General features: G+C 45.3%; 4 protein-coding genes across 4 annotated transcripts in view; 3 read left to right on the top strand and 1 right to left on the bottom strand.

Moving 5' to 3' along the window:
• The first annotated feature begins 1,804 nt into the window (after positions 1 to 1,804).
• On the top strand, positions 1,805 to 3,461 carry LOC146198212 (uncharacterized). The gene is made up of 2 exons (XM_084591862.1): positions 1,805 to 2,086; positions 3,257 to 3,461. The coding sequence occupies exons 1-2, from the start codon at positions 1,805 to 1,807 to the stop codon at positions 3,299 to 3,301; spliced, it is 327 nt and encodes a 108-aa protein (XP_084447988.1). The 3' UTR covers positions 3,302 to 3,461.
• A 636-nt stretch (positions 3,462 to 4,097) lies between these two features.
• On the top strand, positions 4,098 to 10,352 carry LOC146198211 (uncharacterized). Its single transcript, XM_084592575.1, has 3 exons — positions 4,098 to 4,298; positions 6,789 to 6,888; positions 10,176 to 10,352. Exons 1-3 carry the CDS (start codon positions 4,107 to 4,109, stop codon positions 10,301 to 10,303), a joined length of 420 nt encoding a protein of 139 aa, XP_084448701.1. The 5' UTR covers positions 4,098 to 4,106; the 3' UTR covers positions 10,304 to 10,352.
• Positions 10,353 to 14,780: 4,428 nt separating this feature from the next.
• On the top strand, positions 14,781 to 25,074 carry LOC146198210 (dual specificity protein phosphatase 19-like). Its single transcript, XM_084593609.1, has 3 exons — positions 14,781 to 15,095; positions 21,327 to 21,576; positions 24,418 to 25,074. The coding sequence occupies exons 1-3, from the start codon at positions 14,819 to 14,821 to the stop codon at positions 24,557 to 24,559; spliced, it is 669 nt and encodes a 222-aa protein (XP_084449735.1). The 5' UTR covers positions 14,781 to 14,818; the 3' UTR covers positions 24,560 to 25,074.
• The window catches only part of LOC146198209 (uncharacterized), a 19,691-nt gene continuing 16,828 nt past the window's right edge, over positions 25,010 to 27,872 (bottom strand). The window contains exon 4 of the mRNA XM_084593610.1: positions 25,010 to 25,829. Within this exon, the coding sequence (XP_084449736.1) occupies positions 25,734 to 25,829 (96 nt within the window). The 3' untranslated portion in view covers positions 25,010 to 25,733. The remainder of the gene's footprint in view (positions 25,830 to 27,872) is intronic.

The following is a 27,872-nucleotide window of genomic DNA, read 5'->3' as shown; positions in this document are numbered from 1 at the left end:
AATTAAAAAAGAAAAAGAACATCATCTTCTATTTTTACTAATATATCTATCAACATTCACACTACCTCAGAAATATTGTGCATTATATTGTTCAAATATAAAAATAAATTTAAAATTGAACGCTTGTCTTGAAAATTGTCAGTATTCATCCCTTTATTTTGGCACGACTCACTAAAGTATTGCCATTGAAACTACATGCTTCTCTACATCATCCAGGCCTTGTTCTTAATTTCTGGAAAAGTTTGAAGCTCTACAATTGTTCGTTCTTTCTCCATAATATTTTGAAATCGGCCAAATTTCGAAAATATAAAGAAAATGGACCACTTTGTTTCGAATTTAAGCAACTATCGCATTTTAGATTTTTATTAATGTCTCCTAACAATGATCCTAAGTACTTTATAAATGTCATGCCATAAAAAGTATTTTATTATTTAAGAATATGTATAGACAAATATAAAACTGAACGAATGGTTTTATTATATACAAGTGCTTATTTCCTCTCCTTAAGGAGTAGGCGGCAAAAATTCCATTTAGGGTTTGCTGAATTTATTTAAATTTTATCTTATGTAATATCCGAAGAGTTCTGAATGCTAATAAAGTTGTTTCCTGCTTGTTACAGGGTTGAAATAGCTTAAAATAGAATAAATTCGGTATTTATGGCAATTTCATGGGAGAACGCTAGTAACGGTGGAAAAATTTCTCCACAATGTATTTTTTTTTAATACGCAGTCCAGTGGTATTCAATCTGTTTTTAGTTATAATATTTCATTTCTCAGCTGTGGAAAAAATTGACAAAGCTATTTTTGAAGACGGATTATACCCACTGCAGGGCTAAGGCCTCTCCCATACTCATCCCATTAATCCGGTCCTGTGCTAGCTGCATTCACATGACCCCTGCAAAATTTCGTAACCTCATCCACCCACCTAATTAGGATCCACCCACCTAATTAGGATAGGAGCAAAAATTGAAAGCGAGGAAGAGGGGCCGCATCAAAGAGCTCTGGAATAATTTCGATCATCTGCGGACCTTTAACGTGCACCAACATAGCACAGTAAGCGGACGCCTTTGCGTTTCGCTTTCATCTAAACGCGGCCACCGAGATCGGGTTCGAACCTGAGTACTCCAGTTCAGTAGTCGGGCTACCAGTGAGACACCGCGGCGGGTAGTATTAGCCTCGCGAGATTCCTCTAAATAAGTCATTTGATAGGTTAACGAGATTGATTTTCTTGCAACAAAATACATAAAGCTGCTTCTCAGCGGCACAGGTACAGTGCTCCCGGCTCACTACCTAAAGGGTACTTGGTTTGATTCCACATTGACCACTTTTTTTCTTTCCAGCGAAGGAGCTGCACTTTTTTCAAAGGCACTTAGTATTGTTGTTTGGCTGAGATTGCGACCTTGTGAGCGACGTCACAACCTTGAAGAATTCTGGCCCGTTACCTGCCAACTGTCACCTATAGCTGTCGGGTCACTTGCTATTCGGCAACGGAGTTCTCTTATTGGTCGAGAGTTTGATGACATCACAAGGTCAAGTGACCTGGTGGAGCACCGGTTGGCTGGCGGGGCGTATGATGTCCTAAAATCACGTAGCCCCTCTCGGTCAATCAGGGAATTTCCTGAAACAAACCGGCTTTTTCTTGGAATGCTATTTAAGAAAGGGGTGACGGGCGCTACCATCTTGTGCACTGGGCTGCTCTCGTATATATATAGGAAAGAGTTGACGGCTGCAGATCTTAGAAGCCCGGACAAACCAGTTTCTCCGACAGTCATGAAATGGTCTAAACTGCGACTTTCGCGCAGCTCATGGCTTCTGTGCGCCTAAGAGCCCAGGACGTGGAGGACTTTGAACGGGACGGCGCCGTGTGCCTTCGGGGCGTGTTCGACAACCGCTGGCTCGAGCTTGCACGGGAGGGCATCCGCAAGAACCTCGCGGAGCCGGGCTCCGGCAGCGAAGCCCTCAGGGTGCGGGATGGGAAAGGTGTCTACTTCAACGACTACTGCAACTGGAGGCGGATCCAAGAACTGCGCGAGTACGTCCTGGAGTCGCCGGCAAAGGAGATCGCGGGACGCCTCATGCGGTCAGCGGTGATAGTGCTCACTCACCTGCAGTGTGCTTGCAAAACGTTCTATGCAAAACATTCAGCCTCCCACCTGAACCCACCAGCCCAAGCTGGCTGCAAATCGGACATGTCCCATGGTTGCGTGAAGTCGCACACGCTTATATGACAATTAATCACCGCCATCTGATCATACCCATGCACGGCAAGGAGAATGCCTTTCCCATATTCCTACAATTAACCCGACCTAGCTGGGCCAGCTGTATTTGCAAACTTCCACTCTCATTCCCCGCCTGCCTAACTTTCTGCCGCCTATAGCTATGATTTCCCTTGAAATCCACGTTGTTACCCTTAGCGACCATATTGCCTTTAGATTACATGTCCGGCTCATATGCCCATTTTTCTTATTTATTTCTACTAGAATGTCATTAATTCACGATTGTTACCTGAACAATTCGGCTTGATGATCCTTTTTCGTTTTAAAGCTTGCTGGATTCACCTCAGTTTAAGCTGAAATTTAGTGAATGCAATTGGATCGTTGCTGAAGATCAGCTTCACGGCGATATTTTCAGCATCTGGCGAGAGCTCGCAGCAGATTTTTCCTTAGTACTATCGGTACGTACCAATCTAGTTATTGTACGTTGATTAGGCGGCACATGCACGGAGCTTCTTCGTAGCCATCTGTTTGACCATTTGAAGGCGTTCAAATTAATTATAAATGCTCTCCTCTGGTGGCGCTTTGCTGAAGGTCTTCCGTTACGGGCCCCACTGCGTCAGTCGGCCGCTGTGCGGGCGTTCCGGCTTGCGGCATGAGCTTCATGACCGGTACTGATGCGGATCGGAAAATAGTCGCTACCAAGACAATTTTCGACGAATTCGTGTTCGACAATCGAGGATAGCCCACGTTAAAGAAACAGTCGTGTCTGCTTGACGGCTTTTTTGACATATGCGAGTGTGCATTCTCAGTGAACTAAGATGGGTACGGTATTCAGCACTGGCAGCGTCCATTATTTTTATTGCCCCAGTAACTGCATGTGCCATGACATGTTTTGCATTTGGCCTATATTGAAACAAAGCCGCCCCATGTAGGACGTGATGCTTAGTCCTTATTGGCCTCACGCTGTGTCAAGGCTGCAGATCCTGCAAGATGCGCGAAGCGAGTGTCTTAGTGTGAACGTAGGGGGGATCCTGCTTGCAGTGGGCCGCTTTCTACCACGAACACGTCCTTGTCAAGGAGGCCTAAGCCGAGCTGGAGACACCGTGGCACCAGGACCAGCCTTACTATCCCGTGGATGGAGACAAGGTGCGTGCTTCAGCCTTCGCCAGTTCGGCCAAAACCCTCTGGGCCGGCAGAACTGGAAGCAGAAAGAAGAGGCGAGGAGGTGGACGAGAAGGGAACTGCAGCCTAGACACCACATTTTTATAATAATTTTTGCTCTCCTTCCCTATTATCCCCCTATCATGCGATCTATATAGCTCAGCTTCTTCGGCTCCCTATAGTGAAAAAAAAAATAAAATAAAAATAACCAACAGCAAAATGTCTCTCATTTAGTATGAAGGGTAGATTGCTAAGTTCTTGCTAGAGTGGAGCCCTCCGTCCAGGACCCCATTTGCATGATAGTTTGTCGCTGTTACTTCGAGTTGGTACTGACTGGAGCAGGTCGGCGTCTCTTTCTTTGTGACAAAATCGCATAATGTGGACTAACTTTAAACACAAGAAAAGTAGCTATATGCCTACTTAGTTTTCCCGTGTTCTAACTTATCTCATGCTTTCAAGGTTTCCAGTGGTCACTCATACCAGAGTCATGATATCACGCTGTGTAAGACACTCTAGGTGCAAGCGCAACTTGACCTGAAACTGGTCAGCAAGAACCACAACCCTCAACATAAGCCGATAACGGAGGACGTCGCAAGTAGAACAAAATCAGCCTCGTGCCTTGTTCTTGTTGCGTTGTCGACTGACACCCTAACTATATGACGTGAGCTTCCATTGCCTGTTTGTCAAGGCCATAGCGCTCTGGCTCCGTGTTTAGGTGTGCTCCATTTGGATGCCGGTGGACCTGGAGTCGAGTATCCAATTCATCGCTGGATCGCACCGCTGGGGCAAGTGGTTCTTCCCGCGCAAGTTCGCCACCAGCCAAAACTACGCGTCGCTGGCGCCTGGCGACGTTGCTTTCGACCATGACTACGAGGACGTGCCCGAGGTGCAGCACGACGCTGTGCTCAAGTGGGCGATGCAGGTGCTCTAGCTGCTCGTCGTGCTAATTTAGCACGAGGAGCACCGCTTTGATTTCGGCGTTATGGCGCCTTTCTTTGGGGGCATTGCTCATGAATGGATCCGGACATTCCGTCTACGTGTAGGACGTATAGTTATAAGGCCTGTAATGTGAAGTCGTTAACAATAGCCCGTTGCTCCTTGAACTTTTTTCTGGAATTAGTACCAGGAGCTCAAATTTTTTAATACCGTTATCGCTCGAGGATTCTTCGTCGTTAGACTCACATTCAATATTTTTCTTCCAGCTCTATATTAGCTCCATACCACGTGGATATGAAATAATTTCGGAATAATTATCAGTCATCTAACGCTGTCGACCCTACATGCGACCAAGATGGAGTGTCATAGCACCGCCAACAAGACAGCCCATCTCGATCGCCTCTAACACGACGTAAGCCAGCGTCTAGGCCAACAGAAGAAACCAGTGTAATGGCTGGATTCAAAAATAGCTTACAGTAAACACTGGCATATAGTGGCTGCCCCGTGTATGCGGCGTGTAGAAACAAAATCTCTATGAGATGCCGACGCCGGCCTTGAGACCGCAGGCGTTCAAAGAAAGTATCAATAAATAAATAAATAAATAAATAAATAAATAAATAAATAAATAAATAAATAAATAAATAAATAAATAAATAAATAAATAAATAAATAGATAAATAAATAAATAAATAAATAAATAAATAAATCAATCAATCAATCAATCAATCAATCAACCAACCAATCAATCAATCAATCAATCAATTATTAATTAACTTGCGTTAAACAAGGTGATGCTAGGAGCGCGATCAAAAAGCCGACAAAGTTGTTGGCTTGATAAGGAACACGCTCCCGGTTACATTTTGCCAGCTGCAGCAAAAGCAAAACAATCGGCACCAGGAGCAAACAACATAATTACTAAAGCTGTGCAATGAACAGAAGTAAAAAATAATAATGATAATAATACTAACTAACTAACTAACTAACTAACTAACTAACTAACTAACTAACTAACTAACTAACTAACTAACTAACTAACTAACTAACTAACTAACTAACTAACTAACTAACTAACTAACTAACTAACTAACTAACTAACTAACTAACTAACTAACTAACTAACTAACTAACTAACTAACTAACTAAATAAATAAATAAATAAAAAATTAAGAAATAATAAAAATAAACTCCAACAGCATCATTCATCAAGTAATACAGTGGCATACATTAGCAAACAATAGCACAGAAAAATACAATAGCATAGGTTAGCATACCATATATAATACCATATAATATAGCATAGCATACACTACTTGGGAGAGACGACTGTACCACATTGGCGGAAACATATCGGATACACTGCAATATCCATGATCGAGGACTTATTGTGTCAATGCGGGTGTTTGCTTTGTTTAATTTGTTAAGTAACACAGGTAATTGGTGTTGTAACTTTTGATGACCATATACTTACATCTGCTAAACGAGACCTTCCACGAAGTACACGACCAAGAGCAAAGGATCACCTTGAAATAAAGAAGAAAAAAAAGTACTATATAATTTTCTGGCCTTCCTTCTCGAGCCAACTGGGTACGAGGGCGCACTCTTATTCCTTTGCGTTAGCGCGCCTCCCAGGAAATCTCTTGGGGTAACAGATAAGCTTGTGAAAAACCGGGCTAATATGGTTTTGGCTGTACTCGAAGATTGCAAGCAGAGCGGAGGCGTATACAGGCAGAACAGGATGTTGGGTTTTCTACCTCCAAAAATAACTTGTCTATCTAAAGCATACCATGCCTGCATGCCATAAGTAATGTATTTGGAATTTCTTGTTTTACCATGCTCAAGTGTAATTAATTTGCCGACTTTCTACTAAGTGTGTAGCGTCTATGTGCATTTTTCTTTAGTTCGCTTGCGTTTTCGCTAGTGCAATGCGACTGCTTATATCCGTTCGCCATTTAATAAAGTTACGCTAACTGAACCATATGTTTGAGCGTACAACAAAAAGGGGAACAATTTATTTCGTGAAGCCTGAGAAGGAAACAGTGCGGCTATTCCTCCGGTATGTCACAATATGATGGCAATGCTGGATATATACGTACCCTGCGCCTTAGGAAATTTTTTTCTTTTTGTTTTTGTTACGCAAGCTTGCCAAAAGCATATGATAAAAACCCACGTAAATTATTGTTCGTAAGCAACCGGAGAAGGCTCCTGATCTTATCGTTGTCGGTGAGCCATTTGGAGAAGTTCACTTCCCTTGTTGCGGTTAGTCCCACTTCCTGCAGAATCTGTGTCCTTGCGTTTAAAGAGTTGTTAAGTCTAAAAAATATACCTCCGTGTTTAAAGAGTTGTTCAGTCTAAAAAAAAAAAAAAAAGAATACCTCCGTCACTTTTCAGAAAATCGTCGTCAACACACAAGTCTTCGATTGGTTTTTCAAGCAGCTCCAGTGCACTGTAATGTATACGCGCTCTCTGTTACGCGCAGCCGGGTGACTGCATCGTGTTCCACATGCGCACCCTGCACGGAGCGCCGGGAAATCGAAGCTGCAGCGTGCCTCGGCGTGTCCTGTCTACGAGGTGGCTCGGTAAGAGCGCCGCTTGTTTGCTATATATATATACGTTGCGTGTTGACTGTCATTGACAAAGAACGATCTAGATGAGGCCTGTATTTCTTCCCTTTCGGCACTCACGAATCACAGTTTTTGTATTACACGAGATGAACCCTGTAACGAGTCGCCTTCTGGGCTGCAGGAAAAAAAAAAGAAAACGAGAAAGGATGTGGATAGGAAAACATTTATTTTCATCGGCTCTAAGAGGTGAGGGTTTAGCTTGATTGTTGGCCGCGTAAGATGGCCGCCAGTTGCGTCCTGTCGGCGATCTCTTCGGGCCACTCAGTGACCCGAGCCTGGATGTTCGGGTCCGAACAGCGCAGCACGGCCTCCCACTCCTCCAGAGATGGAGAACAAATGACAGAAAGGAGAGGGAAAACCCTTCCATCACCCAACTGTACAACCCGTACACATTCCCCCTCTAGATGTTTCATTCATCACTAAATGACCAAACTCTACAGGAACGCGACCCACCACAAGCCCACGTATACATTCACTCTCCCCAAAGCCTTCACTAAATACTCAGTCAAAACTCGATTTAATGAAACCCAATTTAACGAAAGTCCGGATTTAACGAAGATATCCCGAAGATATCCCGAAGATATCCCGAAAGGGGATATCCCGATATCCCCTGTCGCAAAAAGAATTGGAATTTCTCAGAGGCAGGGTAAATGTTTAATCTTTTTCATGAATGCCCCTCTCCGCTACTTTTGTTAATCACCCTGTGCCACGATTTTAGTCCCGTGTTTTTTTTTACCTTTATATTTTAATGTTTTTACTTGCCTTTTTGGCTATGTATATATCTGTTTTTACCGGCTTTGCTTTCCGTCCCGGCCTCTTGCACCATGGTTTTTATCGCTTTTAGTCTTTTCGGCCTTTCACCTTTTTATCGTTTTTACTCTTGACGTGACTACACTGTTTAGGTGATTGTGCAGGATCGCATTTGGCCACACCCCTCTTTTTGTACCTTATATATGTGTCCTGCTTCGGAATAAAATTTCAGTTGTTAGTCAGCGCCTGTGTCTTTGTCTCCTTTCTTTCGTGTTCCGTCCCGTTCCTTGCGCTGTTTTATTTCATTATGCAGTACCAACTAGCCCGGCATCTTGCACTTCTGAATCCCGATCCCCTCTAAGACACTCACATGGTCCAATGCTTTCAGTAACTCGAAATAACGAACTAATTTCGCTATTTGTCCCAATTTATAAACGAACCTTTTTCTGAAAAATTAAGGTGAAAAAGTCTACTTTCTGTATATTTTGTACAAATCACTCGAGGATATATTGACTGCGAGCCAACGGTAAGATCGTGCGGCAACTACATCCCACTTTTGCCAAACTACGCGGTGCTAAACGCGAGTCATATGTACTGCATGCCAACAGCGGAACAAATTATGGTTGCCCTTATTCTGCTGCGACAGTTTGCCGGAACACATGAGGGAAGAATGCACGAAAAATTCGGTCAGATTTTGCTTGCAAACCGCAAGCAACCAAATATCAGCGACGTCTTTGCTGAGAAAGAAATTCAATCCCCTGAAACCGTTCTTGCCGAGGTAAAAATTTCATTGCTACTTTTCACACGCGCTATCGGTGTCGATGGTTGCGCGGGTCGCAATTTCATTGTAGCAACATAGCATGGTGGACAAGTTGGTATTGCATATGACGTAGCAGTACAGTGACATTTTCAGCGCAATTACGCTTCACGAATATGATGCCGCGGTACTTCCTTGATGCCGCAACACAATCGACTGATGCCTTCCTCGATTTAACGAAGTTCCTGATTTAAAAAAAAAAATATTTCGCGGCTCCCCTCAACTTCGCTAAATCAAGTTTTAACTGTATAAGCCCCCGCAGCAGAGCAAAAAAGGAAAAAAAAAAAACAAAACAAACAAACGAACAAACAAACCCGCAGATGGTATATGCATTAATGCGGCCTATAAGCGGGAAAGTTACTTTTCGGTAGCATATTCTACATGATTATATATTTATGCTGTGAATTATGCAAGTCTGCTGCCATTGAAAAAGAACGGTTGATCGCAGCCTGTATTTTCATCCTTCGGTAATCACGAATCACAGCTTGTGTATTACACGTGCATGGGACGCTGTGAAGAGTCGCCTTCAGAGACCTAGCAAAACCACGAAGAAGGAAACGAATGGCAGAAAGTAGGGGGAAAGCTAAGCGTGCAGTCGTAAGCTGCCCCACAAGATTAAAACGCAGCGGAGCTTATGGTCGGCAGCGGAAGCTGATCCTCACTTGAAAATAGGCGATGTCCAAGCAATGCTTCAGTATTTTAACCCATGTTTGAATGTCGTCTTCACCTCAAAACTTTTGTTACAAAGATTAAAAGCCCCCTCCCCCCCCCCCCCTCGATTGTTATAAATTGCATCAAATAAATATCACAAGACTGAGGAATATGTCTGTTTACGAACATATTATAGCATTCCGTACATTTATTGGTGAAAACCATAGGCTTGGATACTGTGTATATATCTGCGAAGAGTGCGCTATAAAACACACTACTACTTTTTTGCTCCCTTGTTGGGTAATTCATGTTTAGAGCGAAGGAGTAACGCGTCTGAATAGACGTGCGAGGTTCTCGGTGGGTTCGATTAACATCTCGCCCTTCCATCCCAGGAGAAGCTCGAGTTGGCAGCGCCTGCCATATCGGTCAGGTCATGTGGTCTCATGACGTCACACAGCCCGCCGACCGATCAGTGCCCGGCCATGTTACCTAGCAACTATCACATGCTAGAAGCATGCTCGGGATTTTTCGAGGTTGTACGGCTTCAAACAGTACGGCGCAGTATGACGCCGGAAGTGCCATATAGAGAATTTTTTCCGACATGGGAGTACCAATGCTCACGCGTTAAAAAGTAGATTTCGAAACCGTATTCAAAGAAGCAGTGGGAAAGCCATTTGCCTTCCAGAAGTGCCACCGTTCAGCCACCTCATCTCTCTGCCCTCGCGCCGCACTCACCCACCGTCACCCTCGGCCCACCCTCGGCTCACCGACGCCACCCTTCAGAAACGTCACCTACCATCACGGTATACCCACTTCAGACCACATTTTCCCCCAGGAAAATCCTATCGCGCTTGTGAACCCTCGTCTTCGACTAAAAGTATTCAGTAGTGTAAAAGCGGCAAAGGCATTATAGACGGTAAAACCAACTGGATCAGATGTATGATCATTTTGTATTTTTAAATGATCTGTAGAGTAGTTAGATTTGTAAAATTAAGTTAAATTTTGCAATCGTTTCTCTTCGTAGGTGACGACGCAGTGATTGCCAGGAGACCTTGGGAGGTGTCACCGCCGACCTACGGAGGCCTCTCACCCGGAGATGCGGCTGTTTCCGACGAGTTCCCCATCTTGTGGCGTGCTGCAACCAGCTCCTAGACAGATCGTTTGCCGCACACTGCTCAGAAGAAATCGGCTCATCGCCTGAACTTGCAAGATTCTGCAGGGTTGTTGGTCGAGTTAACACGTAATAAACTTCGTCCTTACCCTGCACTCAATATAGCCAGACTGATGATGATGATGATAATGATGAAACTTCGTCGAGCATTACAAACACGGCAGCGATGTCTTGTCTTCTTTTCATGGTATATCGATATGTCTCCCATTGTGTCCGCGTGCCGAACTTGACTACTGACATCTTTCCCCCTGAACGTGGACTAGAGCACTGAGCTCATCACGCTCTGAGGCCCAAGCCCGGCTTGATAAGCCCAATATAAGCCAGAGAGTCAAAGTGTGAGCTGCAGGCACGTGGCTTCAAACCGCCGCGGCGCTGCTATGATATCACTCTTCTCAGGCATAAGCATTGCATCTTCGATATTATGTTTCGGTATATCGTTTATATTGGTATTAGGCGGGAAATGAAAGTTTCTAAATGTTGATATCGAAGACTTCGGTGTATCGTATCATTTAAAGGTACCCGATCGATACTCAAAATGTCGGGGATATTTATTCAGCTCTGCTTATAAGCGTATGACGCGACAGCTTTATTGTGCCTCGAAAGCGGGTCCTCCTTGCCGATCTTCGTTCGCGTGCATGAACTTTCATACACTCGCTTAATCTCTTATCTGTTAATTTGTGCCTCTATTATCTGGCACATCTTATTGTCACACATTCATAATATGCCACATTATGTGAAATACCACGAGTCATTGATATAAAGCCCCGCTGTAACCACGCTGAGCGAACGCGCCTCCGTGACGTGGGACAGGGGTCCGAAATTGATATTGCTGGATCATTCCATGCCGAACGTAAACAAAGTTTGCTCTCGACCCTTTCCGATCCTGTAGATAAAATTCTTGGCTCTTTATTGAATCGGTTAAAGCAATTACCCTTAATAACATTGGCGAAAAAAGTTTGGTCATGTGACAGACCTTTGAATTTCTCAGAGTAGTGCGAAACTGTGTCTCGATAAAAAATTTACAAAAAATCAAATGTTATACTTTTACAATTGAATATTTTTACAGATAATTAGTATGCATTCTTTTGGTCACACAAATAAATTTGTAGCGGAAAGTTTTTGCATGGTTTATTTAATTGTTTTCCCAGAAAACGCCGTTTCTTTACTTTTTTTTTACACTCCTTCGCGATTGGCGAGCAACATCACATATTTGGCTGTTTTTCTATAATATTTGCTATTTCATTAAATGGTTCAAACTATACTGCAACAAAACATATTTCGCAAGAACAATGTCAAACTTAGAAAAAAGTGTGTGCCGCTTTTTCTGGCATAAACTTCGTACAGAGGCGTTTTGGTAAAAATATAAATTAAAGCTCACCTCATAGCTAGCTTCATCGAAATTTTGCTCAGTGAGTTTTATCGGAGCCTGTTTTGGTTTACGCGATTAAAGAAAATAAAGTTCAGCGCTTCATTCACTCCCACCTTCCCCCCTCTCTCTACGGTGTCCACAGAACAAGTGTATAGATACTGCGCCTCTCCTTTCCTCTGAACCAATTATTACTATTATCATTATCCGGAGATGGTTGCCCCAGTAGCGCCACTTCCCTGCTCAGAATGCTTTTGCGGTTCCAGAGAGTCATACGCTGGCCGGGAAGCGCACTGCAGCAAACATCAAAAAGATAAAAGTGGTCCAAGGGGCTTTATGTCGTCGACGAAGTCTGTGTGTTGGCCGCCTGTAGGATCAAAATTTGTCCACGTCACCACGACTACTGTCGCGACGGCTTAATCACAGTGGCTGAGCAGTGAGTACACATTACAGAGGGAAATTAAATGATAGATAAATTTAGCAGCCGTGAAAAAATATATATATGCAGAACTGCGCTTAAGTCTGCTTAAGAGCGAAAATGTTGAAAGCCACTTTACAGGACTGTTTTCACTAACTGCATCGTCATTGTCATCGCTACGATCATCATCACTATCGCAACAAAATGCACCGTCATTGTCATTGCTACCAGGATTATCATTATCACTAACTGCAGCGTTGTTATTATCGCTATCATCATAATTATCACCAACTGCATTGTCATTTGGTGGCTACTATCATACTCACGGTTTGTTATGAGCCCGGCGTGAAGTAGTGGTTTGCGCGCTTGGCTGAGAGGATCATGATGAGGAAGGGGATGAAAAACTTTTATTGTGTTTGTCTTCCTGAGTGGAACACTCTGTCCAGGGCCCTATGTGCCGCCTCTATCCTGCAGGCCCATTAAAGTAGCTGTTGCTGGTCTTGAGGATATTGATGCATGAAGACAGTGGTCTCATGAAAAATAAAGGTTTCTCAATCCAGAGTCCCTTTCGCCACCGCTATTTGCTAGGCCCACTTGGTCAGTCGGCGCTGATTGATGAGCCAAGAAAGACTTTCGCCTCAAATATTCACCATTTCCCTGATGGTGCCTCAACCCAGTATAACGGCAAAAAAATTCATTAGCTTGTGCCACCACGAAGAGGATTTTCATCTTACAGCTGAGTGAATTTTTTTTCGTCACCTAGTTATTGGCAAGAGCGTTTGTGACGGAATGAGGGATCGCAATGCGCCTTGTATCAAGGGCAAGCTTTCAAAGGCTTTACGATCGCTACAATGACACTACATACGCTCTTGAGAAGGCCATAAACTAACATAAATGGTATTGAGGCTCTCTGCATGGGTTCTAGAAAACACTGGTAAAGAAATAATAATTAGCTGTGGTTTAACTTTGCTTAAACCTGGGTGGAAGCGGAAGCTTTTTGCGGGAGCGTAAAAAGGCTTGACCTTCAAGATGCTCAAAGGCAAACCGACACTGAAGCTGAATGCTCGATCTAGCTGGCCTAGTGAAGCTTCGGCTGCAAAAGGTTCTCAACTCAATTACAGGTTTGCAATGGTCATAAATGTGAAAGGCACACGTGACTTGCATCATTTCAAACTATCGAACCCCTCACCTCTGTTCTCGCTGGAACTACATTTTTGGAACTCAGCTACAAAACAGTTTTCACTATTTCACGAACAAACCACACGCAGCCACCGGAGCTCTCTTCCCATCATCATTGAAACCGACAGGTGGGTGTGTACCAACCTTATTGATTCCTGAGAGAGGGAGCAGGATGAGCAGTACGTGGTGACACCCTTTACCGTTTTCAAATATCCTTCAAACTATTTATCGACTCAACTGATATGTTATTCGAAGCATTAGATGCTCCATATTTACTGGGATTACACTGCAATAAAACACATGATTCTCATTGCTCCTGATAAGTCAAGCAAGTGCATTTATTGTGTATTCTTTATTACATGAACAACTCCCGTTACAAAATTTGAGAGCAAAACGAGTTATGTCGGCTCCGGCTGAAACGTGCACGGCCATGCTCCGCAGTGCCGTGGTAGTAACAACCATGCGTGAGGCAACCAGGTGCGGCACTGAACTTCAAAAATTATAGAAGGCTTCGATAAAAATAGTTGAGAAAAATTGCAATGAAGCTAGCTATAAATTAAGATAGTTATATTTTTACTGGGAACGAGTATAAAGAAAACTGAAAAAACAAAAGTTCTTTTTTTTCAAGGGGGGGGGGGGGGGGGGGGGGAGAATAATTAGATGAATTAACATAAGAACTTTGCGCTACAAATTTGTTTGCTGTGAAATTAATAACCGCAATTCATAATCGTCATCTGTAAAATAGTTTGTAGCGCGAAGGTAAAATATTTGAGGGTTGTTTTTTTTTTTTTTAAATGTTTAGTTAGACCAACTTTTGCCCTCCTCTAGGAATTCTGAAGGGCTGTCACATGACCCGAAATATTTCACCTGAAAGTTTTTAAGAGTAAACACTTTAGCCGGTTCAAGAAAGAGCCACACATTTTATCGACAAGATCAGAGGGTATCGAGGGGAAAATATGGTTCATTTTCTCGTACCGAATCACCGTGATATATGAGGACCGCATTGAGAAAGTTTCGTCCTCAGAGGACCTGCAGGAGTCGGCGAAAAAAAGTACAGAATTATAAATACAAACAATCAGAAAATGAAAACAAAAAATAACAATAAAATGCGTAAAAAACACGCAAAATGTTTCTTGCTATAAGCCATGCTTTCCAATTCTTCGCGCAAAAAAAAAAAAAAAAAAAAAGAAAAAGAAAAGGACTCAGGGGAAGGGCGAATTCAAACAGGCAGGGGTAGCACTTCATTGAGGAAACCCAATGTTCTTCCAGATAGAAGCAATTGGGAATCGATGGCAGGGTAAAAGCTCCCCACAATGGAGAGCCGATGGCTCGGTACCACCCGTTTTATCGTTCTATCGGTACTGTTCTTCTCTGCCGCATGCGCTATTTAAAAACCAACTCTGAATGAACCAGCGGTGACCGGGCAGAAAAAAAAAAATGTAAATAAAAAAACAACCATGACGCAGGCGTTGCGTCACTGCTGCCGTCACGTGACTGCTCATATTTGACTTGCCGAAATATGCTCTCGAGCACATGAAACCGCTCTCGCTTCGCGTTCATTTTAGCCAGAAAACTCTAACTCCACGATCAGGCTCCCCCATGGAAGGCATAGCTACATTTGACCGTGCCTCACTGAAGACTGTGAGGACAAGAGTAAGGACCGCGGACGGACGCCAATTCTTCGAAACACGAGATACGAAGGGACAGCCTTGCGCAGTGTCGCCTCCGCAACTCGACGAATTCCCGGGATTCGTTCCGGACTTAAAGCCAGACCTTCAGGTGGGCGAAGTACTGCCCGGCCTCTACATAGGTAAGCTAGACAATAGAAAACGCCAAGAATGTCGTTTGCTGACAAAATGATCTAACATATCAGTTCGGTGGAAATAGTGGCGCCATCAAGTGCTCATTTTCTGCTTTAGTCTTCTATGAATGTCGCCGTCCGGCGTAAGGTGGCGGTACCATTCACTTAATATATATGTGTGTATGCTATGACCTATGACATGTAAACGGCTAGGGCGCACATCGTGCGACCCCCCCCCCCCCCCCCCCCCCCCCCCCCCCCCCCCCCCCGATGCAAAGGGATAGCCACATCATCATCATAATCATCATATTAGGGATAGGAAGCTTACCTGTTGCTCATTATGTTAAAACAGCGCTAGAAACAAGGACAGATAGATAGCAAGACAAACACAACGCAAGGTGTGTGCCTTGCTATCTGTCCGTGTTTCTAGCGCTGTTTTAACATAATGTCCAACCAACTCGCCCAACAATCCACTTTACCTGTTGCGCCGCGGTGGCTTCGTTATATTGTTAAGGTTTATTTACAGAGCGATTCTTGACGTTAGCTTAGCGCCCTAACCAACAGATGGTGAGCTTCTTCCTCAACCTCTACCTGGAGAATCTCTTTTGCACACTTCCTTGTCCTCTTCTGCGCGCTTGCCTGACACTATTTTGTATTGTGCACCACGATGTAAGGGGTAACGCTGGCAAGGGGTGCACCTTACTTTATGAATCCTACTTCTCGGCAAAGTTCTATTTTTTTTTTTTTTTTTTTTTTTTTTTTTACGCGCGAGCGTAAGGGCCCCGTGTCGCAGAAAAGTCGGTGTCGGCGCTGGTGTACTTTGTAACGCGAAAATCCACAATGAATGAAAGAAAAAGAGTGAAAAAAACTTAGTTGTTTAACTCTGGTTAACCCTAGTCGAACTGCGATAGCAACGGCAGAAGCTTCTTTTGCCTGCTACATTATTCCCCTATCACGCCCATCAATGTCAGGTGTTACATTATTGGGGACACTTAATCTCATCCGTTAAGAATATGACGCGAGAGCGTAAGTTACGGCAGTTTTCTTCTGCTTCTCCTCCTCCTCGGCTGTTCAAGGTCAAGCGTGGCCTCCGCCGGGACCACGCGACGGCTCGAAAACCTAGCGCAGTATCGCTGTCGCAATAACCCCCCCCCCCCCCCCCCCCCCCCCCCCCCCCTTCCCGTGTGTGAACGCTATAGCGTAATTAACGGTGTAGTCCCCCGGTGTTGCACCGAACGCAAACAACGCGTTCCGCTGAACGCGCACTGGGGCGCATCAAGTTTTAAGAAGCGCCACTGACGTGCTCGGCAGGTCATAAGATAAAAATATACGAAAAAACGGTGGAGCTAAGTGTCCCTCTATTTTTTTCAATTGCTTTGACAAATTTTGCTTTTGTTCCTGCGCAAGCCAAAGCGATCGCCACTTCCTCTTCAGCCGTTATATTGCGTCCCCGGATAGCTGCAACGGAAACCGGCACTCCTCGGCCGTTTACGACCGAAGCCACCTCGATTTGGCCTCCGCGGCCGCATCAGTGTAGGCTACCTCACTGTCATCCATGTTTCCGAATCTTAGCTTTAAGGCCTCAGCTCGCTTCTCCCTGCGTTCTTTATTAAGTTCCGGATGCGTATTTTTAGGAAGTGGGGGGACTAACAAGGCGTTTCTTATCTCCCTCTGTATGTCCACTTTCTTTCTTAATCCTTTCTCCGGGTTTATTCCTACTTTCGCAAGTATTACCCTGGCCGTATTCGTCGCGCTAAGTCTCTATCTGAGATCCTTTAATCGCTTCTGCTAACTCCCTCCACTTATTATGTACTCCCAAAGCAAGCAGTCGCTCCGTTGAGGTGACAGTAAGACAGCCATTCAAAATTTTGGAAAAGGTAGGATCTCGCCAGAGGCGGCAAAGATCCTTAGCCAGCAACCACTGAACAGGAAAATTCAGATAATCTGGACACCCGTGCACACTGCCGTCCCAGGCGACGAGGCTGCCCATGAGCTAGCACGAGCACTCTACTTCCGGGCAGCCATGGGACCCTACGACGACTGGGGTAACGAGGAGGGGTTGCTAAATTGTGGGGAAATAATCAACCATTATCGATTGGCAAGTAGGCTGTATACCCCCACCAGACCCAAAATTGAGTAACAAAGCTGCTGCATGGAGGCTCTTGCAAACTAATACGTTCATGAATCCGGTATTGGCGTACCAGGTGTAGGGTCTCTCGTCTCAAGGTTGAGACGAGAGACCATGACAGATGTAGTGATTGTGGGGCGAGAGGGGCCCTCGACCACATAATTATATAGCAGCCAAAATTAGTATTTAAATATAGTAACCACCGAAACGCGACTTTAAACCTATTCGCTGCGTTCAGAAGTCGTAGGCGACCCGATTAGGCCTAAAAGCATCAGATTCCAGACCGAATTTTAACACCAAAGCTTCTTTACACCATGCACATCGTCGTCGAAGCAAGGTTGTAAAAACGAAAAACGACAGTACCAGTACTATAGTTGCTCATAAACGTGCCAACCGGAACTGCAACGACTCCTTGTTCGTCTGCAGCGAACGGCTGCCCGATCCAAGGACGCCGCCATGCTTTCACGCTAAATGCGCAAAAGACGCGTGCTAATTGACTGGGTATATATGCCTCTTCAAGCTCGGCCGTAAGTTTAGATTCTCATTGTCCGTGTAAAGACATTTCTCAATTCTGGGTGATACGATACGCAAAGTAATTTGCAGCACAGGTCCAACAATCCTTCCTTTATGCGTGTTCGCTATGAGCTGAGCATGTGGTCTCTAGACATGCGGAAACGTGAAACAAAGTCGTACGGCTTATATATTTATTTAATTACACACACGACTGAGGTTACGCTTAAAAAAAAAAAAAGACAACAACTTATTATTATTTTTTTTTTTTTTTCAGTAAAGCACTTGTAAAAACTGACTGTGTACAGGGTGATCAACTTCTAGCTATATACCACGGTCACTGCATTCAAAGCATCATTGCGTCCGACCCGGTCATTCCATAAAGCTAGGCGGCAGGCCATGCGAAGCATCACCTCTGCCTCCCACTGTGCATATATCGCTTTGCTTCGATAAGCGTCTGCATCCGACGCAGTGCTGCTTTGAAAGCAGTGCGTGTTATACCTAGAAGTGGATCACTCTATACGTATACATAGGCACAGTGAATACTTCCTGACTTATAATATACTACTTCGGCAGCAGAAGTGATGTGTATCTTTTAAATCCCATCAATGACAAATGGGCATTCGGCCAACGTGAGCATGCACTGGGTCTCTTCGGACCCCCCGTGAACCATGCACTCCAGTACGGCTACTTGAGGACACTGTCCGTGCGTGCTTAGCTCCAGTCAAGACCAGAATTGCTGCGGTGCGCTGAGCCACCGCCGCGAGCTACACGTGCTTTCTCCACATTTCAAAATGAAATTCATGTCTAATCTTTTACCACGACCTTACAGTGGGCTTGAGAGGGAAATGCATGTGACACTTACTGTTGCGTGAACGGGATGAGGGGAGTTGCTAATAATGAGTGATTTTTTTTTTTTAGAAAAGTAGGTTATTTTGGCTCGAGACTACCAAAACTTGTGCTATAGCGCTGAGGATGATCGCGTTCCTGAAATTTGAAAAACTGATATGCATAGCTGTTACTATTGGCTGGCTATATGTAATTGCAACAAGATGCCGAACTGTTATTGTTATAAAGTTAATCATTAGAAGGTAGTTAACCAGCCTTCTAGTCAACATTATTCACATCTTTTCTGGTGCCCGCCAACACTGAGTGATTTTCTGATTCTGGTGATTCTGGGTCAGCACGTAAGCCGCGTCCACATCTAAAAAAAAGACAATTTAAAAGTTTAGCGCCGGGATTCCGGTATGTTACGTGTAAGCACAGTACTAACCGGAGCGACGATCCTGGTCCCACCTTCCAAGCGGGCCAGACGGGTGTTATTTATAGCGTGACAGAGGTCCCCGCCACCTTTGCCACGCACCACGCTCCAGTAATGTGGGCTGTTGCCTCACCCGTAGCTAAAAGAAGCGGCGTTCTTACATGCGTAATGGTTGGAACTCGGAGGTGCACTAAGATCGAGTGCGTTTGAAAAATTGTGCGGATACGAGAGGTGATACTGCGGGCGCCATGGTAAGACTGCGCAAACACGTCCCAGCGTCCGCCGCTCCTGAGTAGATATGCCGGACATAGGTTCAGACATTGGGTACATTACTGGCAAATTACTTGCGCTGCGTATGAGTGACCACTCCACCGCACAATTCAGCTTATAAAGTTTATGATCCCTCTCAGAAGAAAACTATTGTGTCTTGCGCCCGAGGCGAGGCTCCATGCGCTTTTAGTGAACGCCTGTTATTCCCACTTGATAGCCCTGTAGAACACGGACCCAATCTTTTCAGAGTGGAAACCACGTGTTTGCTTTGTGCGATGCCTCCAGCCTAGGTTAGCCTTTTCTTTTTTTTTAGAGCGCAGCTCTTTGGCGCCCGTTCCTGCGTTTCGCATCGTCGTGGCCGTTGTCCCTCGTAACCAATCGTAACCAGCCTCGCAGCCGCGGGGCAGCGCTAAAGCCTCTCAATAAACTTTTATTGAGGGGCTTTAGGCAGCGCTTTCCCCTTCCGCCACCGTTCGCCGCTGCGTGTACCCTCCCCGCCCCCTCTTCCTCTGTGGCGGCGACTGCGCGTGTTCTCTGATTTCTGCGCGCGCTCCTGCCACCACCGTTCGCCGCTTCTGTTACCTCCTTTCTTGCGTGGCGGCGATGGTGTTTTCCGGTTGCCGAAGCGCCGGCTTTTCATCAGCGGATCATGGTGCGTGCATCCCAAGCCGAAACGAAGAGCAACGTTGACTTGACTCGCTAGCGGCGTCAGCGGCATCAGTCAGTCGCTGCTATCTCTTCGCCGTGCAAATTAACGTCCCCATGGGCCCACGCGCTGCCTCCCGCGACCTCCCGATAACTTAATTGCTCTTTTCGCTCATCTTAAAATGCCACCCCTATGCGGCGGCAGAGCGCCGGATCGGTGGCGGCGGATCTCGATATGTACACCACCCGAGCCGAAACACATAGCCGCCGCCGTTCGCCGCTGCGAACCGCCTGCGTCTGTGATTGTACAATGTACATGTCTTGCTCGAATTCTTTGCCTCAATCTATCGAAAAGCTGGAACAGCTGATTAGCTTCGCTCAAATTTCGCATTAGAAAGTTACGCAATCGTCGGCAATTTTTTATTCTTTGATCATCTTATTCAGTTCAGTTCAGTCGTTCAGTCGTGTCCGACTCTTCGTGACCCTATTGACCATGTCACGCCACGCTTTCCGGTCTCTCACTATCTTCCTAACATCACATAACTTCATCTGCAGTGCCTCGAGGATGCCATCTAGCCATCGCGTTCGCTGCCTATCCCTTCTCCGGCAACCCTCAACCTTTCCCAACATCAAATCTTTCTCCAGCGACTCCTCTCTTCTCATCAGATGACCAAAGTAGCTGAGCTTTAACTTTAGAATTTGACCCTCCAATGAGCAGTCAGGGTTTATGGTCGACAATATTGACTGATTTGATCTTCTGGCAGTCCAAGGAACTCTCAAGAGTCTTCGCCAGCACCACAATTCAAACGCGTCAATTCTTCGGCGGTCAGCCTTTTTCACAGTCCAACTCTCGCATCCATACATCACAACTGGAAAGACCATAGCACGAGTTATACGGATCTTGGTTGGCAGACTAATGTCTCTGCTCTTTACTAGGCGGTCAAGGCTAACCATTGCTCTCTTTCCCAGAAGCAGGCGTCTCCTAATTTCATGGCTGCAGTCTCCTTCCGAGGTAATCTTGGAGCCCAAGAAGAGAAAATCTGTCACTGCTTCCACTTCTTGTCCCTTGATGCTCCAGGACTTGATAGGGCAAGACGCCATGATCTTTGTCTTTTTAATGTTCAGTTTAAGCCCAAACTTCTCACTCTCTTCTTGTACGCGCATCAGAAGTCTCTTGAGTTCCGCTTCACTTTCTGCAATTAAAGTGGTATCATCCGCATATCTAAGGTTGTTGATACGTTGATCATCTTATTGATCATCTTATTACGGATCGTGTTGATCATCTTATTACGGGCCCCGAATTGGCAAGGGTTGTTACTGTTGTTGAATCTCGCGGCAGTTTACTTTTACTTCGGGCCCTGCTGCCGGACCTATGGGTATAGCATACATCTGCGACAACGTAGTAACATTGCCTGCGACCCTGTAGGTTCGCAGGATGCCGCTGCCGATTGGAGCCTGCTCGAGTCCTGCGGCGTGACACACGTTGTGAACGCGGCCGCCTCGACGGTGCCCAACTTCCACGAAGACCGTGGCGTGAAGTACATGGCAGTGGAGATGCTCGACGTGCCGGACTTTATACTGAGCCGTGCCACCGTCGATGCCGCGTGCGACTTCATCCAGGGGGCGCTGTCCATCGGCCAATCTGTCTTCGTACACTGCAACGCAGGCGTGTCCAGGTGACCGCTCCTTTTCCAGCTGTAGCTGCGTTTAGCATATTTTTTGGAAAACGTTGTGGAGATACCTTTTGTTATTTGACTTGCCTGGGGACATTATACAGCGTGGCAACATCTTCAAATACTAACCGGTGGCTTGACGGCCAGTCGCTATTGCAAGGAAAAAAAAAAAAGTATCCTTGCAACAGACTCGGAGCTCAAAGGGCAATTCTGTCCACTTTTCGTTCTCAGTAAAGCTGTTTTATTTTTGCTTTGTAATATACTGCCAGGAATTCAGGACACCGGTATAGTTCATCTGTTTCACTACCACGGGGCGCATGGCACGAAACTTACTGCCATTTTTTTTTTTTTTTCGCGGGAAACGAAAAAGAAAACAGAATTGTAGCGAAAGTTCTACCTGAGAACTTTATTTGCGCGGTGCAAATCGTTGCACTACTCGTTGTGCATGCGTGTGGTCTAACGCATGCAGCGTTGTACCATTCGGTTACGGGGCGATCTTTTGTTTTTCTTTTTGTACGGCACGATTTTACGCCACGAGCGTGTAGAACAATTTCATGATGCATCTCGGGCTTTATAGTACCTGTCGCCATGGATTGGTTGGTCCTTGTTGCCTCTTGTAGCTTAAAATGACGAACTGAACATGTAAATCGCAAACATGACACTTCATTAGGATTATGCATCTCTTTCCTGCAAGAATTCTCCAGGCGCGTGCCACAACGACCTCGGCCTTGAAGACTTGTGACTTGCCTCGGTATAAACCATTTATTCAGTCTCAGCCAACATTTATTTTACTCGGTAACCGGTATGCAGTACGTGGCTCTTGGTAGTGGTCTTTAACCTTCCTGAGCTACATGGTATACAAGGTGATTGGCATTCGCTGCTTTATACGCAAGCCGGAACGTTGCCTCACCGTGCTTATAACACTCAAGTACATCTTCTTGCGTCAGCTGACAGCTGTCTATATTTCTTATGAGCGTCAGCTGTGTTGGCTTCGCATGTTGTCGATGATAATATTCTATTTGTAGCATGTTGCACAGATACTTTTGATGAGCGAATTTTATTGGCTGCCTTGGCAAATTATTATAGCATGATCTTAATTGCCACAAGTAGATCTCCACATACATTAAAACGGATGAGCTATCACGAATTCGCTGACGACTTCTGCAGTCTCGCTGTTCCGTCCGCCTCAAAGGTTTAATAGAATGTCTTAGCATAGCCCGTTTTGCCTAGAGATACTGCTGTCCGCTATCGCCGGCCGCCAAACATGTATGCTGGCGGCTGGTGGTGGCGGTAGGCGGTACACATCACCCGAACCGTCGCTTGAACCCTTGGTCTAGCTGTGGGGTTTTGCACAAACTTGGCGAAATAGAGACGACGCTCGCCACTGCGCAGAGCTTCGAAAGGAAAAAAAAATTAGAGGGTCTCTTAGCGAAAGCCTACGCTTCCTATGCTATAATTTGCCTCCCATCGTTAGCTTCTTGTCGGCACTCGTTGCAGTGCTACACATAGTTATAATTGGTTTACAGGAAAGGAAAGGCGCAGTATCTATCACACTTTCTCCGGCAAGTGTGTTTGGACCTCCATGGTTTGGACGGTACACCATCGCTCCTGTCGCGTGGCGTTCCTTGGCGCGCGTTCAAGTGTGGCATTGCCGATGGCAGGGACGCATTCCGCCTCGGCCAATCAGAACGCAGCAAAAGCGGTACACACATTTTCCACGACAGCATGAGGCTAAACATTTGACTCTTGTTGCAGAAACAGCTTGTAGCGGGTCATCGTGCACGTATAGCCCTTTTCAGGCATTGCATTCCTGCCATGCTTTTGGCTCCGCGAGACTGAAAAGTGAGGACTGGGAGATCGAGGCGACAACTCCCAGACTTGTGGCCTTGCCTCCCGCTCACATGAGAATAGCGGACTTGTAGGAGCTTTCGCCGCAGTCTCGTAGCTTTTATTAAGGCGAAAGCCTTACTTTGCTATGTCCGCAAAATCTGAGAGCAAAATGTGGTAGCAAAATGTAACGCGCGATATGATGTCATATTAGGATGATACTGGTAGTCATGAATGTCTATGTATTGACAAGTGGTATATAAATGTCATGCCCAGTCATATCATGTGAATCATTATAGTTTAGTCGTGAGCCATAGTCACTTATCATGAGTCTGCCAGCTAGATCACATATCCAGTGTGCATGACGAGTCCATGGCTTGTGTAAGTCAATCAAAGTCATGACACTTAAAAGTGCTGAGTCATGACACTCTATAGGAGATACTAAAGAGCAGCCCACGCACATGCTTTCGAATTTCTCACATGCAAATCTCTTCAGTGCTCTCAAAGTTTCTTCTAGCTGTTAACTGTTGCAGATTCGCGCAGAAATCTGCAAGCGGAACCAATACGAGGAAGACGAAGTTTGGGAATAGGGCGAGCGAGAGTGATTGAGCGCCATTTTTACATACTGACAGACAGCCAGGGGGGGGGGGGGGGGCAGCCTTTCCTTCCTATAAACCAATCAGTCAATCAGTCAGGGGGACAGCCGGGGATTAAATGTAGTCAGAAGCGGCCTAATGTTTGCCCTGCTTCTTCTATAATAACAGCGCAGAGACGAGGGACAAAGCAGTATAGCGTCAGTGTTGTTTTTATCGCTTGTCTCTGCGCTGCTATTTCCTCTAGTATGTACCAACTAGCTCAACTCTCCGCTTTGCTGTAAGGTGGGGTCTTTACAATGAGATATCGCAAAATTACCCGAAATAGCCGAGTAGTCTTTGAACGTGTCTGACAGTGTTCCGTTGCGGAAGTGCAGGTTTGGGACAAGAACCAACTGGCGCGTGCCTGTCTCCTGGTTCTCAGGTCGTGTGCTTTGGTGCTGGCCTTCCTGATGCTTAGGCGTGGAGTGAGCCTGCGCGAGGCCCTGGAGAAGACGCGCTCCGCCAGGCCATCCGTTTGTCCCAACGAAGGCTTTCTGCGACAGCTGGCAGAGTTGCAGCCCTGATGAGCTCAAGGCGGAAAAACTACAGTGGTATCTTCGCGGCTGTCTCCCGTGTACGAGCTCTTCTGAAAAGGACGGACCAGATAGCAACGTCGACACAATATGCACGGGACTGTCCAGGATTCCTTCGATGCCGTTGGATATACAAGTCGGATTTCAAGCAGCGCTGTATGCTTACCCAGCAGGCAGCTTGCTCTCCGTGACAAAAAGTGCGAAGACCAAAAGCAAAACGCATGTTACTTCTCAAGGCCGGTGTTAAGGTCTTTACTGCTTCCCGTTGTTTTGCTGAACCGCTATTTTTTTACTTCACCAAGACGTGTGCCGCTTTTATGGGGCAGATTTGGAGACGTCGTTCTGCCGCCTCGTTGTGGACTCAGTCGGCCTTGCTTGGTTGCGTCGGAGGAGAGCATGCAAGACGTTATTGCCGCTTAAGTGATCACACTGAGCCGGGGGTTCGCGAAGGCACTACTTTAATTTATTGGCACAACAGAGGTGCGCGGAGGCAGGCCGCAACTGATGCTGCCCAGGCAAGTTCGCAAATGATCCAGCGGACAACGCTTTCACTGCATGACACCGCCCTTGACGAGCTTCTCCGTTTATCATACGTGCACATCACTGTGATCTATGCGATTGGCGTAACTTGAAGAACACACATGGCTTGATTGGGCCAATGATTGGCAGCTGTTTGCAGCGGAGACTTGGTCGTACGTGCGAATCATTGTGTGAGCGTTCGGTGAGCTGAGCGGATCCATGTCATCGACAAAACAGGAAACTGCACACTGTAAAAATGTTTCGTTCTCAGTCGAGCTACGCCTTGTATGGTATTGGCACAGGACGTGACAATAAAGTGGTCAAGGGCATGCATTTTTCGAGATATGCTGAGGCCGCAGCCTTCGCGGCTGTGTCCTCGAAAGAAACGCGAAGCTTTGAAAACTTCACAGGTTAAAGATCTTGTGTAAGGCCTTGGACGTTGTACGGACGGCTCAGTGTGCGAGCATAATATGTATAGCCGCAAAAAATATTGAGCTGTGCAGCGGAAGCGAGCGTGTTCTGCGTTGAAGCTATGCTAAACGGCGCAATATACTTCGTAGCGAACATGATAACGTCAGGCTTCACAAGCTGCGTTCTTGCACTTGACTGCCAGGTGCATTAATGGCTCCCGATAGTGGGGAGACAATCATCGTCTCTCGGCCACGTTGACGGGCGCCTCCGTAGTGTTCACACTCAGAGCTGCTGTTCCGGTGCAGTTCCGCAGGATTACTTCATCGGTTAGCTGCAGAAGAACGTGAAAACAAGTATATTTTGGTGCATGTAAACGTTTGCTTTGCTTGTATTTAAAACGCGATGCGCCACTGAGAAATTTATGCTGCACTGTTAGGACATTGCAGCCCTATATTATAACACACTCCAAATGAATCATTTGCTTTAAAAAAGGGTGCCATGAAATTTTTTTTCAGCACCATAAAAATCTGCAGTGTCTTCCAAGCGGCAATAGACTCATTACCTTGAAATCATTACCTTACCTGGTTTCTAGCGTTTCCTTCTACCGACAGTTAAGTGAGAGTCCAAGCGTTTTGCATCTCGTGAGTTCTTGTTTTTCTCACTCCGGAATAAAGAGAAAATTCTCAGCTGCTCATTGCCTTGATGGTACGACGAGTGAGAAATGATTGGCACAGGGATGACGCCACTTATCAGTGCCGCTGTTACTCAACTGCAACTGGTGACACAGCACAATTAGTCATACTAGCGCTCAGCATGGACGAATATACGGAGAGCGGAAGATAACAAGGATCTCCGTATCTAGGCTGCTGTACTTTAAGGCTCGAGCTTGCAGTGACCGCCACACAGTATTCTCCCGCGACAGAGAGTAGTCCATTGATAACGCTGTTACCCAAACACGACCATAGATGTTAGATGAAGTCACTTCAAAAATTTTGACGTCTCTTGTTTGTTTGATATAGTCAAATGTTATAAAGCTGATCCCGTTTGCTGTTGCGATTGGTCAGCGGAGCAGTACTTGCACATCAACTGATTTTTGTTTTAAAGCTTTATCCTACTATAGCTCTGAATTTTGGAACTGCAATTGGAATTGGCTTATTGATTCCTCGTACAAGCGAGAGGAAGCAGGGACTAAAGGCTGTGTGAAAGCCTGACAGGAGTCCCGGCCCCGCACACAGATTCCGACATATAAAATTACAAGCATGTATCGGAAACAGCTCGTCATTACAAACACTGTTAGGGTAAAAACGCACATAATGCAGACAGTGGAATACGGTTACAATCATTTCTACCATATACTAATTACAGAAGAAAATTTTCAACTCAAAATTATACATTTCAAACAAATAATTTCCATGTACTTCAAACAATTTGAGAAAAATTGATTGGAATGCACATGAACAATTCCTATAAATTATAAAAAAAAACCACAGAGATGGCAGCACACAGTAAGAAAAAAAGCCTGAAGACAACAGGATACGTTGATTGCACCCTAAAAGCCACGTCCTTCATGGCCTGAAAGCGCACATAAGGTGGATCACATAAGAGATGGGAAAATCTGAGTAGCTATTCGGTTCCAAAATACAAGTGTTGCCGTAATGACATTTCCTTGATCTGATTTTTAAATTTGCGTTTTGAGCAGTTAAAATCTACTAATTCCTCCACATTATTCAGTATTTATGTTGCATGGAACTGAAACGCTTGTTTTCCGTAAATGGTTCGTATCTTGGGCATACATATTGCTTTTGGCCCGAGGCAATGGCATTGAGTGGGTTTTCTTGTTTGTTTTGTAAGAACACAGTAATTTCAAATAATGTACTTGGTCCGCTCTTAGCATGTCATACTGACTGAAAAGTGGTGCTGTTCACAAGCTCGCATAATGGCGATGAAAATTCGAGAAAATGCGAATAACTTCCTTCTGTAAGAGGACCAGTTTCCTGTAGTTATTATATGTCGTTGTGCCACATTCTAAAGCACCATAAGTAAGCTTACTGTAAAAAAAGTGCCAAAGTGGTAACAGGTGCATTATTCTATAGAAAACTTCCACAGTTTTTATTAGCTTCGCCGTAAGGTAATTCACATGCGTGTTCCAATTCAGGTGTTCATTGAACAATACCCCTAAGGATTGTTCCCTTACTTGGCTTATAGGGTCATCATTGCACATGAGGTTTATCTCAGAGCCTGTTGGCATATTAATTGGGCTAAAAACAATATATTCCATCTTCTTCATATTTAGCTGCAGTGTACGTGTTTGCTTTCAACCATATAGTACTGACAACGATTTTAAATAGGTGTTTGCATCATCCTGAAATGGCGC

This window comes from Amblyomma maculatum, chromosome 2 (genome assembly GCF_055883805.1).
Source record: "Amblyomma maculatum isolate TAMU_Amacu chromosome 2, ASM5588380v1, whole genome shotgun sequence".
Taxonomy (NCBI): domain Eukaryota; kingdom Metazoa; phylum Arthropoda; class Arachnida; order Ixodida; family Ixodidae; genus Amblyomma; species Amblyomma maculatum.
This window is presented reverse-complemented; position numbering and strand designations above follow the sequence as displayed.

What these genes read in the sequence shown, in the direction of transcription:
- LOC146198212 (XM_084591862.1), top strand. Translation starts at nt 1,805, where the DNA reads ATGGCTTCTGTGCGCCTAAGAGCCCAGGACGTGGAGGACTTTGAACGG. An exon ending in GACGCCTCATGCGGTCAGCG is followed by an intron (nt 2,087 to 3,256) that starts GTGATAGTGCTC and finishes TCCTGCTTGCAG; the next exon opens with TGGGCCGCTTTCTACCACGA.
- LOC146198211 (XM_084592575.1), top strand. Translation starts at nt 4,107, where the DNA reads ATGCCGGTGGACCTGGAGTCGAGTATCCAATTCATCGCTGGATCGCAC. An exon ending in TGCTCAAGTGGGCGATGCAG is followed by an intron (nt 4,299 to 6,788) that starts GTGCTCTAGCTG and finishes TGTTACGCGCAG; the next exon opens with CCGGGTGACTGCATCGTGTT. An exon ending in CCTGTCTACGAGGTGGCTCG is followed by an intron (nt 6,889 to 10,175) that starts GTAAGAGCGCCG and finishes TTCTCTTCGTAG; the next exon opens with GTGACGACGCAGTGATTGCC.
- LOC146198210 (XM_084593609.1), top strand. Translation starts at nt 14,819, where the DNA reads ATGAAACCGCTCTCGCTTCGCGTTCATTTTAGCCAGAAAACTCTAACT. An exon ending in ACTGCCCGGCCTCTACATAG is followed by an intron (nt 15,096 to 21,326) that starts GTAAGCTAGACA and finishes GCGACCCTGTAG; the next exon opens with GTTCGCAGGATGCCGCTGCC. An exon ending in TGCAACGCAGGCGTGTCCAG is followed by an intron (nt 21,577 to 24,417) that starts GTGACCGCTCCT and finishes CCTGGTTCTCAG; the next exon opens with GTCGTGTGCTTTGGTGCTGG.